The sequence below is a fragment of the Trachypithecus francoisi genome, unplaced genomic scaffold (assembly GCF_009764315.1).
Source record: "Trachypithecus francoisi isolate TF-2019V2 unplaced genomic scaffold, Tfra_2.0 Lachesis_group11, whole genome shotgun sequence".
NCBI lineage: Eukaryota > Metazoa > Chordata > Mammalia > Primates > Cercopithecidae > Trachypithecus > Trachypithecus francoisi.
The window spans coordinates 101,997,895-102,023,767 of record NW_022681456.1 but is presented as its reverse complement, the minus strand read 5'-3'; the positions used below and the strand labels follow the sequence as shown (position 1 = coordinate 102,023,767).

At 38.0% G+C, this 25,873-nt stretch overlaps 2 protein-coding genes across 5 annotated transcripts in view; one reads left to right on the top strand and one right to left on the bottom strand.

Moving 5' to 3' along the window:
* FAR2 (fatty acyl-CoA reductase 2) overlaps nt 1-25,873 on the top strand; it is a 188,938-nt gene that overhangs the window by 100,710 nt on the left and 62,355 nt on the right. Inside the window, exon 2 of one of the 4 annotated variants that reach the window (XM_033222538.1) lies at nt 25,354-25,446. The exons of the other annotated variants lie outside the window; for them this stretch is intronic. The gene's annotated coding sequence lies outside the window, so the exon portion shown is untranslated. The remainder of the gene's footprint in view (nt 1-25,353; nt 25,447-25,873) is intronic. 4 annotated transcript variants of the gene reach the window in all.
* Nucleotides 16,818-18,242, bottom strand: LOC117090340 (eukaryotic translation initiation factor 2 subunit 2-like). The gene has a single exon (XM_033222543.1). The coding sequence runs from the start codon at nt 18,126-18,128 to the stop codon at nt 17,127-17,129; it is 1,002 nt and encodes a 333-aa protein (XP_033078434.1). The 5' UTR covers nt 18,129-18,242; the 3' UTR covers nt 16,818-17,126.

Sequence of the window (25,873 nt, the reverse complement as noted above, 5' to 3'; positions counted from 1 at the left end):
TTCCAAGCTTGCTACAGCAACGGAGTCAGCCACCATCACTTATATTTTAGCAGAGACTCAAAGGCACACAGGAGAGTGGGAAAGCATTACAGTGGAAAACAGGAAGGCTTCAGCTATGCCCTGATTGGAGGCTGTGGCATGGGGAAGCTATAAGCAGGCCAGCTAGAGGTGGGGTGCCCCGTGTGATTGGTTAGAGGATGTATTTTTGACTTTCTGTGGTTGGTGTTTATTAGAAGTGGGGCCAAAAATTAGGGAAGCTGTCAGTAATTAAGTCTTGTCAGTTTGGGGCCAGTTGTTACAGAAATTATCATTTATCTTTCTGGATTGTCACTGGAGATAGCAATCTGGTTTCCTGCAAGTCTGACTCATAGCAGGCTGGCTTCCTGAATTGTTTATTACAGATAAGGGGCTGGTTTCCTGGGCAAGTTGCTACAGGTTGTGGGTCAAAGTTCTATTTTATTATTTTCATTTTTATTCCTTATTTGTAAATTCAGTTTCAATGAAGCATTCATCAGAGAGCAGTCATGTAGCAGATGCTCAGTAAATAATATAATGTCATTAAGTGTTTGAAAGTACTGCTATCTGGTGTGTTTGTCTTGATCTCAGTGTTGGAGTTCTGGATTAGAAATGGGCAGATGTGGAGAAACTCGGATTATGCTAATATATCCTGCTCATTTTCTGTGGAATTATGCCAGCGTTGGAATGGTGTAGCAGTTACAGGCCTAATACCTCTGAATTCCTTAGGAAAGTCTGAAACTGCTGTCCTACTCATTTTACTTCTAGGAACTGTTAAAGTCCAAAAGAAACTCCAGGGTCTTAATAAGTCTTTAACATCATGTTGAGTTTAGGGTGTATTCTTCTTGGAATATCAGTGAGTTTAAAGGCATCTGAATTGTTAAAAACTCAATAATAAGAATCTCTAAAAGATGAGAGACAAAGCACCTCATACTGAACAGGTAGGTGTCTCATTCATCATAGTATCCCCAGCATTTAGTACAATCCCTGGAATGTAGTGCACATCTAATCAGCAGTTGAATGAATGAATGAATGAATGAATTTCCCAACTTATATCAAATAGCTATTATGGTGATAGTAGACGTTACCTTTCCTATTATCTGCTATGTCATTTGGATATTCCTGTATGTTCTTTTTTCACCAGTGCTCCCAATATCTGGTTGAATTAAAAATAATCAAATGATTCATCATAGAACTTATACAAAGTCAAAAATGACTATTTTGGTCACTTCATGCTCCAAAAATGCTGAATTCAGGAAAGAATGTGCCAATGAACACATTAAATACAATTTTAAAGCCTTGTTCAGTGAACAGGAAAGAAAGGTGACATAGTGACATAAAGTAGCTTCTTATTAGTGTCAGTGTGAAGTGGTGCCAAGTTTGAACTTTAAATGCAAAACTTATTCCAATGACTTAATAGAAATATGTTCCAAGCCAGTTGGTTCACACAACCTCTTAGGGACTGTATATCTCAAAGTGACAGGGAGAGCTTCCTGCATTTTGCGTGGCAGAGACCCTGGAGATCAGGATTTCAGAGAAAAGAGACCTGGCCTAGCATTCAGCCATTACTAGTGTGCACTTTATCTTCCAAACACCCATTTATCCATCCATTTGCTCATGTATTCATTCTCTTAAACAGCATTGATTGGACACTGAGAGCTTCCCAGGCACTAGAGATGTAAAGTGAATCTATTGTTACTGCCCTAAAGAACCCAAGCATATGATATGAAATCGATGATGAACACAAATGCAGCTAGAGACAAGATCTGACAGAACTTATTCATTCAATTCCACTATCTAGGCTATACAGCAATAACTAAAGTCTCTGCCCTTAAAGAACCTGTACAGCAGAAAATCATGGACACAAATATACAAGATCAAATATGATAAGAGTTTAAGAGAAAAAGGAAATTGTCCTTCCAGTGTTTCTACTACCCATCCCTTCCATTGCAGCCTCATTGACTCAACTGTAAAACGGGCCAGTTTCTGTCCACGCTTTTTGTTTGTTTGTTTGTTTGTTTGTTTACTTTTGAGATGGAATCTTGCTCTACGGCCAGGCTGGAGTGCAGTGGCATGATCTTGACTCACTGCAACCTCCGCCTCCCGGGTTCAAGTAATTCTACTGCCTCAGCCTCCTGAGTAGCTGAGACTACAGGTGCATGCCACCATGCCCAGCTAATTTTTGTATTTTTAGTGGAGACGGGGTTTCACCACGTAGGCCAGGATGGTCTCGATCTCTTGGCCTCGTGATCCACCCATTTTGGCCTTCCAAATGCTTGGATTACAGGTGTGAGCCACTGCGCCTGGCCCTGTCTGCCCTTTTAAAGTAAATCTTCCCAATAATGTTATTCTTACTTTACAAATGAGGAACTAGCAACTGGTATGGGCTGCCATTTGCCTAAGATCATGGCTAGTAAATGGTAGAGCTAAAATTCAAACCCACATCTGCCTTATTTATGTTTCAGTACTCATCATATTAGTCATCCCCTGAATCAGAATGGGGTTGGGCTTGGCGGTCTCCAAATTTGCAAGTTTAATAGGTAAACTCCCCAGATGGTTCTTTCTGATTTGCATTAAAGTATGAGCACCACTGCTGCCTTGCCCTGGTTCAACTCCTCCATACCTCTGGCCTGGACCATTGAAATGGACTCCAGATGTGTGTTTCTTGTCTCATTCTCAGCCTCTTCTGGTCATTATAATTTTAGTGCTCAGAAATATCCAGTCCCTATAAAAATCTACCTCTTTATGTCGGCATTGGATTTCCATCTTCTGTTGTCATCTATTCTTCTAGCTTGGGATTCTTTGCTTTCCTCCCAGGAACTAATTTCTACAGCCATACTTTGCACTTAGAATATACATCGGACTTTCTCATCTCCCCTTGCTTTCCTAACATCACTACCCCAGATACCTTCTTGCATTCCCGCATCTCCAATAATACTTCTCATTCAAAACCAACTTCACAGTACACAAATGATTTACTGTTCATCACTAAAAGGGGCTGAAACTCCTTCCTGTAGTCACCTTACTATTTTGATATTATGTAATATTGTCATACATACTATACTATATATAATTATATAAGTATAGCTAGATATATATAATTACAGTTTTATATATATTTTATATATATACACACATCAGATTTTCCTTTTTACTGTCATGGTACGCGGAAATTAGGATGCTTTGAGATCTAACCCTTTCATGTCAGGGTAATGCAGTAAGTTTATTAATCATTGGTATGCTATTCTATTATCTGTGCATGCCTTTGCACTATATTTTTAAACATCATTTAAAAAGCCATTTGTTTCAACTTTTAACATTGGAAAGCAAGAACTCAGAGGAAAAGATAAAGTTTTAAAAACTTTTAGTTATTGATTTGAAAAGATATCTCAACATTTCACCTCTTCTAATTCCACCTCTTTCTGACTGGAGGCAGGCCCTTAGAAAATAGGCAGGAATTTAGACTTGGAATTCTGTCTTTCCCTTAGCTCCACACCTTTGCAATAGCTTAGAGTGAGATACACAGAAATCAAAAGGAAATCAAAATTCACTTTAGATTGATAAATAAACAAAATAAACATAGGTATTTGCCCTAGATACAAAACAGGTCAATAATAAATTGCATTGGCATATAAATTCTAAAATAAGGGGTCAAAGAACTATATGGCAGAGTTTAGATGATAAAACAGCAGCCTTAATAATATGAAAAAATCACATTCTTATATTTGTGTTCTTATGTACTATAGCTACTACTCACGGTTTAACACTGATATGAAGTAATTTTTGCAGATCTGTGAGTACCTTCTCTTAAAGACAAATGCCTAAAACCTTTGCTAATTTTTAAATAGAATTGTATATTACCAGATAAAAATAAGTATACTCTTTGAAGTTTATTGTTCTGACATGGAACAAATTCCTATGGAGACAATTTTGGTGGGGAAATTATTAGCTTTAATTCATCATTAGTTCTTCATAAAGAACTAATATTTCATAATAATTAATAACTGACATAAAGAACTAACTGCATATTTACAAACCATATATTTACGTTTATTCACGTATTTCCTAATGGACTGTTAATTTATTGGCACAGGTTATGATCAGTAACTTCCATTAGGAAATAAGGATTTCCAGTTTACTATATTATATTGATTTGCACATAATTAACCGTCACATTAACTTTTTTAGGAAACATAACTTTCCACATGGTTCAATAATAATTACTTGATGTGTGGCAGTGACTAAGCTCCTGGAGTCTCACTGTATGAAGTAACTAATGCTGTGTCTTTTCTTCTGACAGATACAGTTAATGAATACTGTGTCTAATCATTGACATTAACAAATTCTCCTAATCCACATATCAGCAAAAGAACAATGTGTTTTTATATCTATCATCTTTTTGTTGCAAACAGTAATTTGTGCAATGATGTTGTAGCAGTTTTTCAGTGTAATTCCGTGAATCAATAGTCTCCTTGATGGACTTAGTTTATGATGCTGAATTAATCTCCTTTTAAGCAAGGCCTTGTTAAAGGTCTTCACACATCTAAACTATTTTGTTTCCACTTCATTTCCTTGGTTGAATAACACATTGAGATACAGTTGTAAGAACTGAGCAATAGAAATTTTCAATTTTATTTCTAAACTCTGCATGAATGAAACTGTATAAATCTCTTAACCCATATCAGTGGCAGAGGAAATAACTGTATCTTGTGAGAAGAAATTAAGATTTTTTCATGCCATGGTAGTACAATAAGTTTATTAATCGTTGGTATGCTATTCTATTATCTGTGCATGCATTTACACTATATTTTTCAACATCATTCGATAGCCATTTGTTTCAACTTTTAATATCAGGAAGCAAGAACCCAAAGGAAAAATACTTTTTAAAACTTTGAGTTATTTATTTGAAAGCATATGTCTACATTCCACCTCTTCTAATACATGTATTGTTATGTGTGACATCTGTGATCTTTGATGTTCATAGAAAATAGGTAGAAATGTCTTTGCATCACAATTACTTTAGTGTAACTAGAAGCTTAGACTTAGAATGTGGCTGAACTGGAGTCCAGCTCTGCTGCTTCTGATATTATCCATTTGCTAGTATCATTAGAAATATAAATTATCAAGTAAGCAGATTATTTTATTATTATTACTTTTAAGGGTAAAAAATCCCAAATCATAGGGGCAAAATAGGCTTACATTAAGAATATATTCTAAGGTGCAAGACATGATCTGGAATGAGAACAGCCTCAATCAAATTTCCTACATCAATTTCTCTTACCTCTTACATCTGAATCAGTGGGAATGCTCATTAAAATGCCTCTACCTGGGCCTTATCTCAGCCTTTCTAAATTAAAATCTCAGAAAATGAGATCTAGTAAAGAGTGATCTTTAGAAAGCTTTCCAAGTGACTCAAATGCTCACTAGCATTTGTGCACCACCCCCTTTTTGTACTTTCAGTCTTGATTCATTCATTCATTGATTCAACAATATTTATTGAGTTACTTTGCAATGTTCTGTGCTAGTTAGTGTGTGAGGACTAATAAGACACAAAATACAGTCTCTGTTTCAAGTGTTTAGTTAGTCAGGGTAACAAGATGTGTCCTCACTATTTATTAATACATAACCACTAGGTAGTTAGATCCAGGGGCAAAATAGCATTAACAGCCTTAACATGTAACATCCTGAACAAGAGAGACATCATTCTGTTCTGGTCAGATCACTTGGATCCATTGGTCCAGCCAATCTCTCCTGGTTATTGCTTTATTTGATTATTAAGGCAGCTCTGTGGGATAGGCAGAATATTATTTAATAGAAAAGAAAACTGAATCTCAGATCTGTAGAGATTCAAGATTCAGATTTACATGAACAGTTAGCAATAGATCAGATTTAATGTCCAAGTTTTCTGGTTTCTAGCCCAGTATTCTTATCATTTCACCCATCTTATACCTCATATTATTTATCTTTTACTTAAGCTGAGATGGTCTAGAAATAGAAGAATTTTTAAAAGATGACATTATTTCAGTAATGAACAGTTTAGTTGAAAAATAGACAAAAGAAATAATTTCAAATCAAATCAATACAACTCCCTTTCTGTCAGTAAGTATTTTACATTTAGCTGCCAACCCATCAAGCAAGAATTCTGTTCATTAAAAATGTGAGAGAGGTCCTACATATAGCGAATGTGTTAGGAGAAAATATAATGGATTAATTTTGTGTAAACTTGGCTGGGCCACAGAAATAAATTTGTGAGGGGAGCCCCAGCATCCTAGAAGAGCTCTGTGATCGCCCTTCCTGAAAAACAGAATTTACAGTGGAAGCTCCTGTCACTGAATTGGAAAACCTAACTGCAATGGGAGTAATCGGATCCTAGGGTGGCAGGGACCAAGTAGTGGCACTCAATTTTCAAAGACAAGGTGGGCATGGTTACTGTAATGAACAGCAGAGTCAAAACAGCAATCAGAAGAGTCTGACTCAAAGAGACCTGCGGCATTGGCTAGTTGATTAGAATGTTCCTAGAAGTGAAGTGGATGGAGAAGTCTATTAATCTTACTTGATCTGTATAAACAGAAAAGCTTTAGGTCAACTGAACAAAAAGTGTAGCTTGACTCATCAAGACAGAGAATCATGGCCCCACTGATCGATTCCCAGACGTGAGCCAGTTTACAGACCCAGAACCTTTTGAATGACGTTGAGGCCAGGTCCCCTGAGGAAGGACCTGATACACTGCCAAAAATTTAAACTTAATCTTTCTCCCAGCCTTTCCCAAAGGCACCCTTGGCCCTTTACTAGGGAGACTGTGAGTTGGGAAAAAAGGAAATAACCAGAATTTTGAGGGGTAACTGGAGACTGATCTGAACTGACACTAATTCCAGGAAACCCTAAACATCACTGTGGCTCTCCACTCAGAATTGGAGGTCAGTTTTAGTTTAGGTCTGTCTCACAGTAGACCCAGTGAGACCCCAAACCCATCCTGTGGTCATTTCTCTAGTTCCAGAATGCATAACTGGAAGAGATGTCCTCAGCAACTGGCAGAATCCATACATCAGTTCCCTGACTTGTGGAGTGAGGGAATTACGGTGGGAAAGGCTAAGAAGAAACAACTAGAACTGCCTCTATCTAGAAAAATAGTAAACCAAAAGCAATACCACATTCTTGGAAAGATTACAGAGACCAATACCACCATCATGGATTGTGCAAGGCTCTCCAGAAGGCTGCACATGCTCTGAATCAGTGTCTAATATATGGTGCTGTTTCTCCCAGAGCCGGGATTCACGGGTCCAAGATCAAGGGGTGGATGTCGGAGTGGCATCACTCACTATTACGCCTAGTGACCCACTAGCAAAATATTTTCCTGTCCCTATGACATTATGCTCTGCTAGCTTGGAGGTCTTAGTTCCAGAGGGAGAAATGCTTCCACAAAGAGACCTAACAATAATTCCACTGAACTGGAAGTTAGCACTGCCACTGGAAACTTTGAGCTCCTCATGACTCTGGATAAACAGGCAAAAAAGGGAGTTACTATTACTGGGTTGGGGTGGTCAACCATGACTACTAGGGGAAAATAGAATTGCTACTCCACAGTAGAGGTAAGGAAGAGTCTGTCTGAAACACAGGAGATCCTTTAGGGTGTTTCTTGGTATTATCATGCCTTGTGATTAAGGTCAGTGGAAAATTGCAATGACCCAACCCAGGCAGGACTATTATGGGCCAGACCTTTCAGGAATGAAGGTTTGGGTCACTCCACGAGGTAAAGATTTTGACTACCTGGGGTGCTTAATGAAGGAAAAGGGAACATGAAATGAATAGTGGAAGAAGGTAGCTATAAATACCAGCTATGACTATGTGACCAGCTACAGAAATGAGGACTGTCATAATCATGAATATCTCTTCCTTACTTTGCTATGAATGTGTGTGCATAGCAAATATTTCTTTCTTCCCTCTCTTGTCCCTTTATCATGTAGCATAAGATGTGTTGACTTTTTATTGTAGTATTTGAGAATTGTTAACTTTCCATCATAAAATTTAAGTTACAGATATCACGAAAAAAAAGTAAACATCAACCAAGAGCTTTGCATACTCTTCTGGGGAAAGGGTTAGTGTGTTTTTGGTTGTACGCAGGATAGTTGTATTTATGTTAGATGGAATTATAACCTTCTTATTGACATTAAGTGTGGTTTAAAGAGATGCATACAGGCACCAAGTTGACACAGGTGGACTTGTGATGGTTAATTTTATGTGTCAACTTGGCTGGGCCACAGTGCCCAGGTATTTGGTCAAAGTTATTCTGGATATTTCTGTGAAGGTGCTTTTGGATGAGATTAACATTTATATTGGTGAACTTTGAGTGAAGTAGGTTACCCTTCATTATGTGGGTGGGCCTCATCCAATCTGTTGAAAGCCTTATGGAACAAAGACTCGTCTTCCCAGAGCCAAAAGAAACTATACCAACAGATGGCCTTTGGATTCAAACTGCAACTCTTCCCTGGGTCTCCACCTTGCTAGCCTAACCTGCAGATTTTAAATTTTTCGAGCCTCCACAAATTATGTGAGACAACTCCTTAAAGTAAATGATTCTCTCTCTCTCTCTATATATATATAATCTATAAATATATATATACACACATAGATATGTTTGTATATCTCTCTCTATATATGTATATGTGTGTATCTCTATATATATGTGTATATATGTATATATATGTATCTCTATATACAGAGATACATACATATATGTATGTATATACACACATTCCTCTATATAGATACATATATATCTATATATGTATGTGTAGATACATATATATCTATATATGTATGTGTAGATACATATATCTATATATGTATGTGTAGATACATATATACACATATATAGAGAGATATATGTATATACACAAATATATACAGATGTAGTATGTATCTATACGTATATAGAAAGAGATATCTAGATAATGATTAATATTTAGATAATGATGTTATCTAGATAACTCTATAGAAAGAGAAATGGAGAGAGAGAGATCCCTCTCAACACACAGAATTCTTTGAATCTTCAAAAAAGGCAATGGAATTACTTAAAGATGAGATTGACTTGATTATTCATAGAATCATCTGCATATAGCAACCATTACTAAACAGCTTTTTTCTATGCTGACTCCATGCTAGCTCAATTGCCATTCTTTCTTGAGTTTACCCATAATAGTTTGACTGAATGAAATTGAGAGACACAAACTATGTGATAGCTGAGGTTATGGGCTAATTTATAGCACAGAGACTGGAGATAGAAAGATATCTAAATATCGATTAATAGATATCTCTCTGTAGAGATTGGGTAGAGAAGATAGATAGATGATTGATTGATAGATATCCTGTTGGTCATTTCTCTGGAGAACTCTAAACTAATACAATGATAATCTATTTTAAAAAGCCTTTAATTCTAAGCAAAGCATAAAAAAAAGTGTTGGCTTACTATCCATTCAGTTGAACTCCTGTTCTCATTAGGTTTTAATAGATCAACCATTCTTTTATTTGTAAGCTGATCCAATTTATAAATCACCAAGAGCAAATAAAAAGCATCAAAATTTACATTTAATTGTGGCTCTCTATTTCATTTTATCATCTTCATAGGCTGATGCTGTTTGACTTATAACTTACAATATTAACAACAGGTCGCATTTTTATAATGCTTTACGTTTAGCAAGGATGTTTACACATTCATTGGCTGCACTTAACATAGTGTGTAGCACATAGTAGACATTCAATACATGTGTTTAATCTATTATATTGAAATGGTGGATTTAGGTCATATCCTTTCCTTCTTCGTTTCTGTTAAACTTGATATTTTTTAAAAAGACTTACTAATGTGCTAAGCAAGAGCAATCTAAGAAGAATGTATTGATGTGATTGCTAAATTTGGTGTTCTTAAGACCAGCTTTGACTATCTCTCCCCAGCTGGGACCATTTACAAATTGGTTTTTCTTGACTATGGAGTATTGCTAATCCAATTAGTGAGGCCTGTTCCCAACAGCTGTCCACAATTCCCCTGGGAGTTAACATTCGTCTACTAAGAACTTAAAATTTCTCCGGGAAAAACTTTATATAACAAGCCCATAGTGAAAAGTACCTAAGTTCATTGCTTAATTGAATAATTTGGGGTATACTCAGGAAATTAAAGCAATAAAAAGAAAGAAATCTAGATGAAAACTTTTTTTCATTGTTTGACAAACAGATATGTGACTGATATACAATTGTTTTTGTTTGCTTTAAGCAATGGGATCTTGCTATTTTAGGGTGGTCCCATACTCCTGAGCTCAAGCAATCCTCATGCTTCAGTCTCTTGAGTAGCTGGGATTACAGGTGTGTGCCATTGTGCCCACCCTGATATATACATTTTCAAGGCTTGGATCAATTAGGTCTTTGTAATTCATCATAAAATACCTGGCTGTATTGTCACAAATGTGTGAAAACCAAGAACTAAGATCATACTATTCTGCTACAAAATGGGAATATGAAACAGCCATATTTGCTTCATTATAAAAGTTTACTCCAGGCCGGGCACAGTGGCTCATGCCTGTAAACCCAACACTTTGGGAGGATGAGGTAGGCGGATCACTTGAGGTCAGGAGTTCAAGACCAGCCTGGCCAACATGGTGAAACCCCATCTCTACTAAAAATACAAAATGTTAGCCGGGCGTGGTGGTGGGCACCTGTAATCCCAGCTACTTGGGAGGCTGAGGCATGAGAATCGCTTGAACCCAGGAGGCAGAGGTTGTAGTGGATAGAGATTGTGCCACTGCACTCCAGCCTGGGTGACAGAGCGAGACTCTATCTCAAAAAAAAAAAAAAAAGTACTCCAGAAATTAAAAGGTTGATATCAATTATTATGCACTATTTGACTCACTAGTCAAAAAAATTTACATCTCTATTCAGATGCATTTGTGTGTGTATTAGTTTGCTTAGACTTCCATAACAGAATACCAGACTATACCGGAATGGGTTGCTTAAACAACAGACACTTATATTCTCACAGTTCTGGAGGCTAGAAGTTCAAGATCAAGGTGGTGATAAAATTAGTTTCTGGAAAGGCCTTTCTTCCTGGCTTGCAGACTATTGCCTATTATTCTCTGTGTCCTCACATAGCCTTTCTCTGTGTCTGCCTAGAGAGCTCTCTGGTGTCCCTCTCTCTGCTTATGAAGACATCAGTCCTGTCAGATTAGGGCCCTGCCCTGGTGACCTCATTTAACCTTAATAACCTTCTAAAGTTCCTGTCTCCAAATACTATCACATTGTAGGCTAGGGCTTCAACATATGAATTTTAGGGGGACACAGTTCAGCCCATGACAATGTTTATTAATATCAGTTGGGCCACACTTTTAAAAATAACTGAAATATGTCTTAAACTAAGAAAGTATGTTTTCCAAATTTTTTTATACTCCTAGTGCCCACAGCAAAAGTAGAGACGATAAAATACTGGCTATCACTACTTTCTTTTTTCTTTTATCTTTTTCTTTTTTGAGATGGAGTTTCATTCTTGTTGCCCAGGCTGGAGTGAAATAGCACAATATTGGCTCCTGCAACTTCTGCCTCCCAGGTACAAGGGATTCTCCTGTCTCAGCCTCCCAAGTAGCTCAGATTACAGGCATGCACCACCATGCCTGGCTAATTTTACTACTTTCTAAGAACTTTTTAAAGTAGGTATTATTAAATTGCCTTTTTAGTTTATCTTATTATTTTTATTTTATTTATTTATTTATTCTTGAGATGGAGTCTCACTCTGTCACCCAGGCTTGAGTGCAGTGGTGCAATCTCAGCTCATTTCAACCTCTGCCTCCCGGGTTCAACAATTCTACTGCTTCAGCCTTCTGAGTTGCTGGGATTACAGGCACCCACCACCATGCCTGGCTAATTTTTTGTATCTTTTAGTAGAGACAGGGTTTCATCAAGTTAGCCTAACTGGTCATGAACTCCTGACCTCAGGTGATCTACCCACCTCAGCCTCCCAGAGTGCTGGGATTACAAGCATGAGCCACCATTCCCGGCCTTACTATTTTTAAAATTATTATTGTTTTTTTAAAACACAGGGTCCCGCTTTGTCACCCAGGCTAGAGTGCAGTGGCGCCATCATAGCTCACTGCAGCCTCAAACTCCTGGGCCCAAGGGATCCTCCTGCCTCAGTCTTCCTAGCAGCTGGGATTACAGGCATGTGCCACCATGCCCTACTATGTTTTTTATTTTTAGTAGAGATAGGGTCTCACTATAATGCCTAGCCTGGTCTCAAACTCCTGGCATCAAGCGATCCTTATGCCTCAGCCTCCCAAAGTGCTAGGATTACAGACAGGAGCCATCACACCCTACCTAAATTGCCTTTTGAAAGTCATGAAAACATAGTACAGACAGGAAGCAAAGTTCTATAGCCTTAATCCTACTACACTATTATACAATTGCTCTCATTTATTTCACTCCTCTCCAATCTTTTCCACTGATAAAAATCACAGGGTGTCGGGCGCGGTGGCTCACGCCTGTAATGCCAGCACTTTGGGAGGCCGAGGAGGGTGGATCACCTGAGGTCAGGAGTTCCAGACCAGCCTGACCAACAAGGTGAAACCCTGTCTCTACTAAAAAAAAAAAAAAAAATACAAAAATACAAAAATACAAAACTTAGCCAGGCATAGTGGCAGATGCCTGTAGTCCCAGCTACTCGGAAGGCTGAGACAGGAGAATTGCTTGAACCCAGAAGACAGAGGTTGCAGTGAGCCAAGATCACACCACTGCACTCAAGCCAGGGTGACAGAGCGAGACTCTGCCTCAAAAAACAAAACAAAAAATCACAAGGATTTGTAATAGACATTACATAAGTTTATGTGTAAACTTTTTTCATTGACATTATTTTGAATATTATTTTGTAAATGCTTTTCCTAACATAGTTATTGAAAGAATTTCAATGTTTAATTTTGATGAAGCAGAAAAACTTCCATTTACTGATTTTTACAAAAAAGCAATGACTTTCTTTGATATAATCAGCTCATATTATCATGCCTTTTGCCAGCCAGAACTCCATTTTTCTACATGAGATGTCTCTCAACACACAGTATTTTCTTTGAGCCTTCAAAAAAGCCAACAGAATTATCTGAAAATGAAATTGACTTGATTATCTATAGAATTATCCATATACAGCAACCAATACTAAATGACTTTTTTCTCAGTTGACCCTGTACTGGCTCAATCATCACTCTTTTTTGAGTTTGCCCATAATAGATTTGGTTGAATGAAATTGAGAAGCTCAAGTTTTGTGAGAGCTGGGATTATGGACTCATTTATAGCACAGACACTGAAAGAAACTTGGTGAAAATGAAAAGAGGGAAGTCTTTCTCTTGAAAAGTCTTCCTTCATCTCCACTTTGAATATTATCAAGATTTTCCATACATGTAATTTGCTTGGGTAAATGTAATTAGTTATGAATGATTTATTATAAAGTAAAGATTGGTAGGAGGTCATGTTTGTACTTAGCTTCATAGGTAGAAATTTAAGTCTTGAATTTTGACTTTTTAAAGAATGTGCTGGTATGAAATGAAAATTAAAGAAAATTCTAGAAAAATGGTTCTTTGGCAGAAGGAATTTTTCCCACTGGAGCACCTTTAGCAAAGTCTGGAGACATTTTTGTCATCACCCCTGGCAGATAGGGTCGGGTGGGAGCAGTAGGTTTTCACATCTAATGAAGGGAGGCCAGAGATGCTGCTAAACATCCTACATTGCACTGGACAACTTTCACAACAGAGAATGATCTGGCCCAAAATGTCAATAGTGCCAAGATAAAAAATCCTTGGTCAAGAGTAACATTCCTGAGAGGAAAACCATCTTGTTTCTTTTCAAAAATGTTTCTCTCTAGTGGACAACCAAGACATTTGGATAAATTTGTCTTTCTTACGTGTTTGAATCTTAATTTTTTTATATTACATAAGAACCACCTAAAGAATAAAGTTCCCATATGCTGAAACCTGCAACAAATAACTTAACACACCTATAATGAATTAATATTTTAATGTCAGTTCTCTAAGAATTAGAACAGACTCATTTTATCACCAAAAGGAGAGAAAACTCTCTCTACTCATAACTATGAAAAATTGGTGATCTTTACTCCAGAAGAGAAATGAAAAATGTAACCTTCATAAAGCCTGTTCATCACTAACCCCGATGCCTAGACAGTGCCTGACACATGTAAGCATTCAGTAAAAATACACAGACTGACTCTCTTTTTTCTTTTTTTCATTCAGCCATCCAATATCATACATTATATAGGATGCTTGAGAGGGTTAGTATTCTGGAGATTGCCAGAGTGACTTAAACATCTCACAAGCCATATCATGAGCATGAGGGGTAGGAAATTATCCTCTGCTCTCTGCATTAGTAGTCTGAGAAAATGTGAAAGGAGGCTGTGACCCAGTGAGCTGTTCTAAAGTAGAAGGAGGACCTTCTGGAGTTGCATATATGCTGTTACTGACTGTGAAACTATTTTAGTTTAAAAATAATTCAATTAATTATTTTATTGAGTTATATTATGGGTTAACAATTCCCAAACTTAACAAAATTGTAACATATGAAATTGGATTTCAGGGAGCCAAATTTGATAGGTTGCTGCAAAAGTCATTGTGGTTTTTGCTATTGAAAGTAATGGCAAAAACCGCAATTATTTTTGCACCAACCTGATTTATAGGCATTTCTGCAATGAGGCATCAAGCCATATCTTGAATGTGGAAGCAAGAGGTAGAAGAAACATCTCTGATGCAGCTTTGTCCTGAGGGGAGGAATTCCTTTTGACATTTTCAGAATCACTTAAATTGATTAAAATCAGGACACAACTCCTGTGCCACCTCCTCGTGACAATTGGGTAACGAGGGCCAAAAGATACTGGCTTATGTTTTGTTTTCCTGTGAAAGCACTCAGTGTCCTCTGCCACAGGATTTATTGTGTTTGGGAAATATCTGGACTCTGGACAGAGCCAGGAAATTCCCTTCTTTGGGGACACATTGAGTCTTCCTTTGTCCCACAAGAAACAGGTTCAGAGTAACAAGAGGAAACAGAGCAAAATGGCTAAATAGGAGCCTCCAGTGACTGTACCCCCTGCAAAAACACCAAATTGAACAACTATCCTCATGAAAAATCACCTTCACAAGAATCAAAAATCAGGTGAGCAATCACAGTACCTGGTTTTAATATCATATAAGGAAAGAAGCACTGAAGAGGCTAGGAAAGATAGTCTTAAATTCCCTATGCAGCCCCTCCTCTATACCCCCCAGGCAGCAGCCACGTGGAGCAGAGAGATAATCTGTGCAATTGGGGGAAAGAGTGCTCAGTGATTGTGGGATTTTGCATTAGAACTTAGTGCGGCCCTGTCAGAGAGTAAAGTAACACAGGACAGAACTCAGCCAGCGCCCACAGAGAGAACATTTAGACCAGCCTTAATCAGAGACAAATTGTCCATCCCAGTGGTCAGAACCTGAGGTGAGCAAGCCACACCACCACGGGCTAAAGTGCTCTGGGGTCTTAAACTTGAAAGATAGTGTAGGCTTGAAGGAGTACAATTCCTGGGCAAGTCTTGGTGCAGTGCTGGGCTGGGTTTGGAGCCAGTAGACTTGGGGTGCATGTGACCAAGTGAGAAACCAGCAAGGGCAGCCAAAGGAGTCCTTCACCATCCCTCCCCTAACCACAGGCAGTGCAGTTCACAGATCTGGTAGAGACTCTTTCCTTCTGCTTGAGGACAGGAGTGGAAAGAGTGAAGAGGACTTTGTCTTGCAACTTGGAACTCAGCTCAGCCACAGTGGGATAAGACACCAGGCAGAGTCCTGAGGGCCTCCATTCCAGGACCTAGCTGTTAGATGACAATTCTAGACACACCTGAGCCAGAAGGACACCTGCTGCCTGTAAGGGAAAGAACCAGTCCTGGCAGGATTAGTCACCTGCTAAATAAAGAGCCCTTGTCCCTGAATAATCAACAGTGATAGCCAGGCAGTACTTGCCAAAGGCATTAGGTGAGATTCAGAGCTGTGCTGGCTTCAGGTGTGACCCAGTGCATTTCTGGCTGTGCTGGCTATGGGGACAGACTCCTTCTGCTTGAGGACAGGGGAGGGAATAGCAGGAAGGACTTTGTCTTGTGGCGTGGGTGCCAGCTCAGTCAATGTAGACAAGAGCATCAAGTAAATTCCAAAGGTACCTGACTCCAGGCCCTGGCTCCAGGAAGGCGATTCTGCACCTGCCTGGGTCCAGGGAAAGCTCACCACCCTGAAGGGAGACAAGCTCAGTTTGTTTGGGGGAAATTAAGAGAAGAAAACAAGAGTCTCTGCCTGGTAATACAGGGAATTCTCTTGGATCTTACCCAAGGCCACCAAGGCAGTACTTTCATGACTATGCAACAGCAACAGTGTTGCTGGGTTTGGGGTACTCCCTAATGCAGTAAGGCTGCAGTGACAAAAGACATAGATCACAACATCTAGGTCCTTTTGAATACTTGGAAAGCCTTCCCAAGAAGGATCGACACAAATGAGCCCAAATTGCAATGATTACAATAAATACCTGATGCTTAAACATCCAGATACCAAAGAACATCCACAAGCATCAAGACTACCCAGGAAAACATGATCTCACCAAATGAACTAAATAAAGCACCAGTGACCAATCCAAGATAACACAGAGAAGGAATTTAGAATACTATCAGATAAATTTAACAAACAGATTGAAATAATTAAAGAATCAAGCAGAAATTCTGGAGCTGAAAAATACAGTTGACATACTGAAGAATGCATCAGAGTCTCTTTTTTTTTTTTTTTACTGTTATAATAACTTTAATTTATCTTGCATTTTACAGAAGTCTATGAACGATTTTTTAAAAAGCACCTCCTTACCCCATATCACGTTTCTCTGACAGGTGTTAAAAGTAGGCAATGAGTATGTCAACAGCTTGAATATCAGCATCTTGCAAGGACTTCAGACCAACCAACCACTCGCCAAAAATCTTGGCAGCTTTTTAAACTTGTTTTTAATAGAACGATATATCCACTCTGATGGCAAACCTGTCCAGCCACATCTCCACAACACGCTTTGCAAAATCAGTGATTAGCAAATTAGTTAGCTTTGGCACGGAGCTGTGCTCGCTTGTCCGTGACAGCCTGGAAGCCGGTTTTGATGCTGGCAACAGAACATCTAGAATGACAAGTTTCGCACTGTAGGAAATAGAGTCGTGTGTCCTTCTGTAGGATTGTGTCCGGTGATCGGCATGTGTGACAAGTGACATATTCCTTGATATATCTTCTCAAGACATTTTCTATCTGTTTCTGTTGGAATCTTCCTTTGATTACAAGTTGGTTATTACCATCTATAGAACCACTTGTACCCAATTCAGCCAACAAAAATGCAAGGAGATGTTTGGGCTGACGATGTAATAGTTTACAGATATCTGTAAAGTTGACAAAAGAAGTTTTCTTGGTTCCTACTCGGACGACCTGTGGAGGTTTCATGACAAATTTCCTTTTCTCCCCAGCAACCATATCTGGATTCTTTTCCCTCATGATGTTGAATACTCGATTCAGCAGCTCCTCGTATGTGTAGTCTCTTTCTGAGCCTGCCCAAGCAGGGCCTGTCTGATTACTGAATGAGATACCATCATCTTTTTTGCTGTCTTCATCTTCTAGAGCTTCATCTTTCTCTAGTATTTCATCCTCATCTGGGAACTTAACATTCTTCTTTTTCTTCTTTTTATTGCCAAGCATAATGTCAAGGTCATCCTCTGGTTCAGTTGGTTCTTGAACATCACTTTCAATCTTAAGATCCTTTACACCTTCTTCAGCTTCATCAATATCAAATATCTTTTTAGTTTTTTTCTTCTTTTTCTTTTGATTAAAGAAGTTCAAGTCATCTAGATCATCAGAAGCATCTTTTTTCCTAGTGTCCTCTTCATCAGCTTCCAAATCTTTGTCCTCAGTTGGCTCTGGCTCCACTTCTTTCGTTTCTGAAGGCTGGGTTTCCTCTGTTTGGGTATCCCCTTCCTCATCTAACATAAAAGGCTTCTTCTTCTTCTTTTTCTTCTTGCTCATAGGAGGATCAAAAATCATCTCGTCCCCAGACATGGCTGTGGCTCGAGTGGGCTCGGCAGGGACAGGAGGTCAGACGGGTCACCCCTAGGCCCCGGCGGCAGTGCTGCTCCTGCCGATACCTCTCCCACCACTGCACTAGGCTCTTGCATCAGCTGCATCAGAGTCTCTTAATACGAGAGTTGATCAAGCAGAAGAAATAACTAGAGAGCTTGAAACCAGTTTTTTTTTGTTTTTTGTTTTTTGGAAATAGAGAAGACAAAAGAAAAAAGAACAAAAAAAGAATGAAGCATGCCTACAAGATCTAAAAAATGGCTCAAAAGAGCAAATCTAAGAGTCATTGGCCTTAAAGAGGAGGTAGAGAGAGAGAGAGAGATCAAGTAGAAAGTTTACTCAAAGGGATAATAACAGAGAAATTCCAAAACCTAAAGAAAGATACCAATATCCAAGTATAATGAGGTTATAGAACACCAAGTAGATTTAACCCAAAGAAGATTATCTCAAGACATATAATAATCAAACTTTGAAAGGTCAAAGATAAAGGATCCTAAAAGTAGCAAGAGAAAAGAAACAAACAACATGCAATGGAGTTCCAACACATCTTGTAGCAGACTTTTCAGTGAAAACCTTACAAACTAGGAAAGAGTGGCATGACATATTTAAAGTGCTGAAGAAAAAAATCTTTTACCCTAGAAATAGAATATCTGGCAAAAATATTCTTCAAGCATGAAGGAGAATTAAAGACCTTCCCAAACAAAAGCTGAGGGATTTCATCAATGCCAGACCTGTCCTGTAAAAATGCTACAGGCAGTTCTTCAATCTAAGAGAAAAGGATGTTAAGGAGCAAGAAAAAATCATCTGAAGGTACTGAAAGCTCACTGGTAATAATAAGTACATAAACACAGAATATTATAACACAGTAACTGTGGTGAGTAAACTACACTTAAGCAGAAAGACTAAATGATGAACCAATCACAAATAATAACTCCAATAATTTTTCAAGACATAGCCAGTACAATAATACACAAAAAGAAAAAGTTAAAAAGTGGGGAGATGGGCCGGGTGCGGTGGCTCAAGCCTGTAATCCCAGCACTTTGGGAGGCCGAGACGGGCGGATCACGAGATCAGGAGATCGAGACCATCCTGGCTAACACGGTGAAACCCCGTCTCTACTAAAAAATACAAAAAACTAGCCGGGTGAGGTGGCGGGTGCCTGTAGTCCCAGCTACTCGGGAGGCTGAGGCAGGAGAATGGCATAAACCAGGAGGCGGAGCTTGCAGTGAGCTGAGATCCCGGCCACTGCACCCTAGCCTGGGTGACAGAGTGAGACTCCGTCTCAAAAAAAAAAAAAAAAAATGTGGGGAGATGAAGTTAAAGTGTAGAGTTTTTATTAGTTTTCTTTTTGTGTGTGTGTTTTTTTTTTTTGTTTATGCAATCAGTGTTAAGTTATCATGAGTTATAAGACAGCATTTGCAAGCCTCACATTAACCTCAAATTGAAAAACATACCATGTATACTTTAAAAATAAAAAGCAAGAAATTAAGACTTGGCTTGGTGGCTCATGCCTGTAATCCCAGCACTTTGGGAGACCCAGGCGGGCAGATCACCTGAGATCAGGAGTTTGAGACCAGTCTGACCAACATGGATAAACCCCATTTCTACTAAAAATACAAAAATAGTCGGACGTGGTGGCGCATGCCTATAATCCCAGCTACTCAGGAGGCTGAGGCAAGAGAATCACTTGAACCCCAGAAGCAGAGGTTGTGCTGAGCCAAGATCGCACCACTGCACTCCAGCCTGGGCAACAAGAGCGAAAGTCCATCTCCAATAAATACATAAATAAATAAAGCAAAAAATTAAATCATATCATCAGAGAAAACCACCTTCACTAAAAGGAAGACAGGAAGGAAAGAAGGAAGAGAAGACCACAAAACAACCAGAAACTAAATAACAAAATGGCAGGAGGAAGTCATTACTTATCAATAATAACATTGAATGTACATGGACTATGCTTGCTAATCAAAAGTTATGGAGTGACTGATTGGATGAAAACATAAGACCTCATGATCTGTTGCCTACAATAAACACACTTCACCTATAAAGATACACATACACTGAAAATAAAGAGATGGAAAAAGATATTCCATGCTAATGAAAACCAAAAAAGAACACTAATAGCTATATTTATATCAGACAAAATAGATTTCAAGACAAAAACTATAAGAAGGGACAAAGAATGTCATTATATAATGTTAAAGATATCAAACCAGCAACAGAATATAATGATTGTAAATATATATGCACCCAACACTGGAGCCCCCAGATATATAAAGCAAATATTATTAGAACTAAAGAGAGATATAGACCTCAATACAATAACAGCAGAGGCTTCAACACCCCACCTTCAGCACTGGACAGACCTCTCAGGCAGAAACTCAATAAAGAAACATTGGACTTAATCTGTGCTATAGATCAAATGGACCTAATAGATATTTACAGAACACTTCATCCAACAGCCACAGAATACACATTCTTCTCCTCAGAACATGGATCATTCTCAAGGATAGACCATATATCAGGTCACAAAACAAGTCTTAAAACATTAAAAAAATGGAAATAATATCAAGCATCTTCTCTGGCCAATTAGGAGTAAAACCAGAAATCAACAACAAGACCAGTTTTGAAAACTATACAAACACATAGAAATTAAACAATATGCTCCTGAATGATCAGTGGGTCAACGAAGAAATTGAAAATTTACATGAAACAAATGACAATGGAAACACAGCATACCAAAACCTATGGGTTACAGTGAAAGCTGGACTGAGATAAGTTTATTCTTGGTAGGTTGTACATGTTTAGGAATGTACAACCTACCAAGATTAAACCATGAACAAATTCAAAACCTGCATAGACCGATAACAAGTACTGAGACTGAAGCCTTAATAAAAACTCTTGCAGCTCATTACCTGATGGCTTCACTGCTGAATTTTACCAGACATCTAAAAAAGAACAAATACTAATCCTACTCAAAGTATTCCAGAAAACAGAGGAGGGAGGAATACTTCCAAACTAATTTTATAATACCAGGATTACACTGATACCAAAACCAGATAAAGACACATCAAAGGAAAAAAAGGAAAGAAAGAAAACTATAGGCCAATATCCCTGATGAACATTGAGGCAAAAATCCCCAAGAAAATACTAGCAAACTGAATTCAAGAACACATTAAAAAGATCATTCACCATGATCACATGGAATTTATCCAAGAGAGGCAAGGATGTTTCAACATGTGCAAATTAGTCAATATGATACATCATACCAACAGAATGAAGGACAAAACCATATGATCATTTCAATTAATGCTGAAAAAAACATTTGACAAAATTCAACATCCCTTTGTGATAAAAACACTCAAAAAACCAGGTATAGAAGGAACATACCTCAACACAATAAAGGCTGTATATGACAGCTAGTATCATACTGAATGGGGAAAACTAAAAGCCTTTCCTCTAAGATCTGGAATACAACAAGGATGACCACTGTCACCAATGTTATTCAACATAGTGAAAGTCCTAACTAGAGTAATCAGACAAGAGAAATAGGCCAGGTGTAGTGGTTCATGCCTGTAATCCCAGCACTTTGGGAGGTCAAGGTGGGAGCATTGCTTGAGCTCAATAGTTTGAGACCACTGTGCAGTGTGGGCAACATAGTGGGATCCTGTCTCAAAAAATTTAAAAAAAAAAAAAAATGGAGAGAAAGGAGAGGGAGAAGGAGAAAGGGAGAAAAGGCATCCAAATTGGAGAGAAGAAGTTAAATCAGCCTTGTTTGCAAATTATGTGATCTTATATCTTGAAAAGCTAAACATTCCACCAATAAACTGTTAGAACTGATAAACAAATTCAGTAAAGTTGCAGAATACAAAATCAACATACAAAAATCAGTAGCATCTCTATATGCCCACAGTGAACACTCTCAAAAAGAAGGTAATCCCATTTACAATACCTACAAATAAAAAATTAAATACCTACAAATTATCTGATGAAATAAAAGACATCTACAATAAAACCTACAAAACATTGATGGAAGAAATCGACAAGGACACACAGAAAAATGGAAAGATATTCCATGTTTATGTGTTGGAAGAATCAATAGTGTTAAAATGTCTATACTACTCAAAGCAATCTACAGATTCAATGCCATCCTTATCAAAATACCAATGACATTTCTCACAGAAATAGAAAAAGTAATCTTAAAACTTATATGGAACCACAAAAGACCCAGAACAGCCTAAGCTATCCTGGGCAAAAAGAATAAAACTGGAAGAATCACACTGCCTGACTTCAAATTATACTACAGAGCTATGGTAAGCAACACAACGTGCTACTGGCATAAAAACAGACACATAGACCAATGGAACCGAACAGATAATCTAGAAACAAATCCACACACCTAGAGTAAATTCATTTTTGACAAAGGTGCTGAGAACATACACTGGGGAAAGGACAGTCTCTTCAATAAATGGTGCTGGGAAAACTGGATATCTATATGCAGAAGAATGAAACTAGACCCCTATCTCTTGCCATTTGCAAAAATCAAAACAAATTGGATTAAAGATTTAAATATAAGACCTCTAACTATGAAACTGCTGCAAGAAAACCTCAGGAAAATCTCCAGTACATTGGTCTGGGCAAAGATTTCTTGAGTAATACCCACAAACGTAGGCAACAAAAGCAAAAAATGGACAAATGGGATTACAAGTTTAAATGCTTCTGTACAGCAAAGGAAACAAACAACAAGGTAAAGAAGCAACCCACAGAATGAGAGAAAATATTTGTAAACTATCCATCTAATGGGATTAAGAACCAGAATATATAAGGAACTCAAACAAGTCTACAGAACAAAATCTAATAATCCTACTTAAAAATGGGTAAAAATCAGAATAGACATTTCCCAAAGAAGACATACAAATGGACAACAGGTATATGAAAAGGTGTGCAACATCACTGATCATCAGAGAAATGTGAATCAAAACTACAGTAGATATCATCTCACTCCAGTTAAAATGGCTTTTATCCAAAGACAGACAATAACAAATGCTGATGAGGATGTGGAGAAAAATGAAGCATCATATACTGTTGGTAGGAATGTACATTAGTATAATCACTATGGAGAACAGATTGGAGGTTCCTCAAAAAACAACAAATGTACCATATGATCCAGCAATCCCACTGGTAGGTATATACCCCAACAAAAGGAAATCAGTATATCAAAGAGATATCTGCATTCCCATATTTATTGCAGTGTTATTCACAATAGCCAAGATTTGGAAACAATCCAAGTGTCCATCCATAGATGAATGGATAAAGAAAATGTGGTAAATATACACAATGGAGTACTATGCAGCCATGAAAAGAATGAGATCCTGTAATTTGCAACAACATGGATGGAGGACATTATGTTAAGTGAAGTAAATCAGGTGCAGAAAAACAAACTTGACATGTTCTCACTTATTTGTGGGAAATAAAAATTAAAACAATTGAACTCATGGACAAAGAGAATAGAAGGATGGTTATCAGTGGCTGAGAGGAATAGTGTTGAAGAGAGTGGGTAATGGGAACAAAAATACAGTTAAGCAGAATGAATAGGACCTAGTATTTGATATCAAAACAGGGTGACTAAGTCAACAATAATTTATTGCAAATTTAAAAATAACCGAAATAATATAATTGGGTTGTTTTAACAAAAAGAAAGGATAAATGCTTGAGGTGATGGGTACCCCCCTTACTCTGATGTGATTATTATACATTGCATGCCTACATCAAAATATCTCATGTGCCTTATAAATATATATACCTACTATGTATCTAAATGTAGGCTCATTAGATATATCTTACTTTAAACAGAAATCTCTAAAATTTTAGATCATACATTGCAAAACTGTGTCTGGGGTCAAAATATCCTAACAGTATATTTCCATTTGTAGAAAATATGACTTTACTAGAGTATATGATAAGAGAAGCATGTGATATCTTCAGAACAAATGAAGTTGGGAAGTCACCCTCTCCAAACTCAATTTTCCTTCTATTTTTGTGCCAACCACATTTATTTATGCCTAATATCCTATTAAAGAAGTAGGGTATCTCAACATTTTTAAAGAAATAGGCAAAATTTATCATGAAGTATAGTTATATTTGGTGAAAATACTTGGCTGTTATGATTGAGTTTTAAATTGACTCCTTTTATTTGCAAAAGAAAATGGGTATACACAATGTACGAGACAGGACATTTAAAATAAATGCCAAAAAGAAAAGCTAGAAACCATTAAGAAGAAAAAATATAAAATCAGTGACTATGCTAATAGCCAATATTTGAGTCTACGCTATAGGCAACATATATTGCTAAGGGTTTTGCATGTATTCACTCATTCCATCCTTACCACAGCACTAAGTGGATACTTTCGTTACCCATATTTTCCTGATGAGTGACTGAAGAGAGGTTAGTAATTTCCTGAGGTCACACAGCTAATAAGCAGTAGAACTGGGATTTTACTTCAGACAGTCTTGCTTAGAATTGAATGCTAATCTTGGGTGCTGTTCTGCTCTCCTAACTCGGGGACACTATTCTGAGCTTCAAAGCAGGCAAGGCAAGAATATTCAATACTGTTTCCAAGTGCTAAATTCTTGAGAAAGCCCCTGGGTGAATTGTAATATACTCATGTAACATTATGTAATATGACAAAAACAAGATCCAAAAGTGTTATTCATAATATTTCTCTCATCCACCCTCAACAAAGGGAGCTCAAATAGTAACTCAGTGAACACAGCTAATGTGATTTGAAGTCCAGATTTCCTAAAATGAATAGCATTGATGATTGGGTGTAATTTCTGTCATTGATCCCTGTTTTAGTTACTTCATAGCATGTGCAGCAGTCTGTAATGATCTTGTTTATATGTTTATTTGACTTTGCATTGCTGGCCTCCCCTGCTAGAGTGACAGTACGGACCAGTCTGCTTTGTTCATCTGCATGTCTTTAGAACTTAGCATAGAGTCTGGAATGGTAGGTACTCAAAATTTTTTATTTAGTAAATAATCCCCTAAAGGCAAAGAATTCCATCTAAGAATATGGCCTCAAAGATCTTCAAAATATAAATTATGACTAAGAAGAGTCATTGTTGCTTAAGGACTAGCAGAGCATTCTGGACTAGAGTTGAAGAGCAGGGTATTGACTCTTTTAGTTGTTTTTTTCTTCTTTATAAGCGCTGATGTCAGGGCCTGTCCCTGGAGCTGTTCTGCAGGATCCACCCAAACCCTGTCCAAAGAGGCAGTTGAGGCCTTCCCACAGCTGACAAAGTGAGTGGACAGAAAGAAAGATCTTCCCCACACCTCCAGCACTGTTTAGTTCAAAACTCTCTCCTGCTGTCTCCAATCAATTATCTCCAACCTGAACTGAAAGACAAAACACTTCATGTTGCATTTCTGCAGCAAGAGTTGCATCTGGCTTCCCGCTACCAGATTCGTTTTTTCTCAGCACTTCTGCAAATGCAGGACTTATGTGGACAAACCAAGCCCTGCATCGCAACCCATGCTATTTCAGGGCACATCAGGGCCAGTGGGCTGTCGCCTCCCTTTTCAGCCTCCTCCACCTTTGCTTTTCAGTGTCTCCACCCCATGAGCAGCGTATGAGGGGGAAAAAGGTGGCACTCGACCTAGACCCATTTTCAACTCAAGGAAGAGATTAATAAAACTATATTATTTGTTCCAATATTTTCTCTAAATA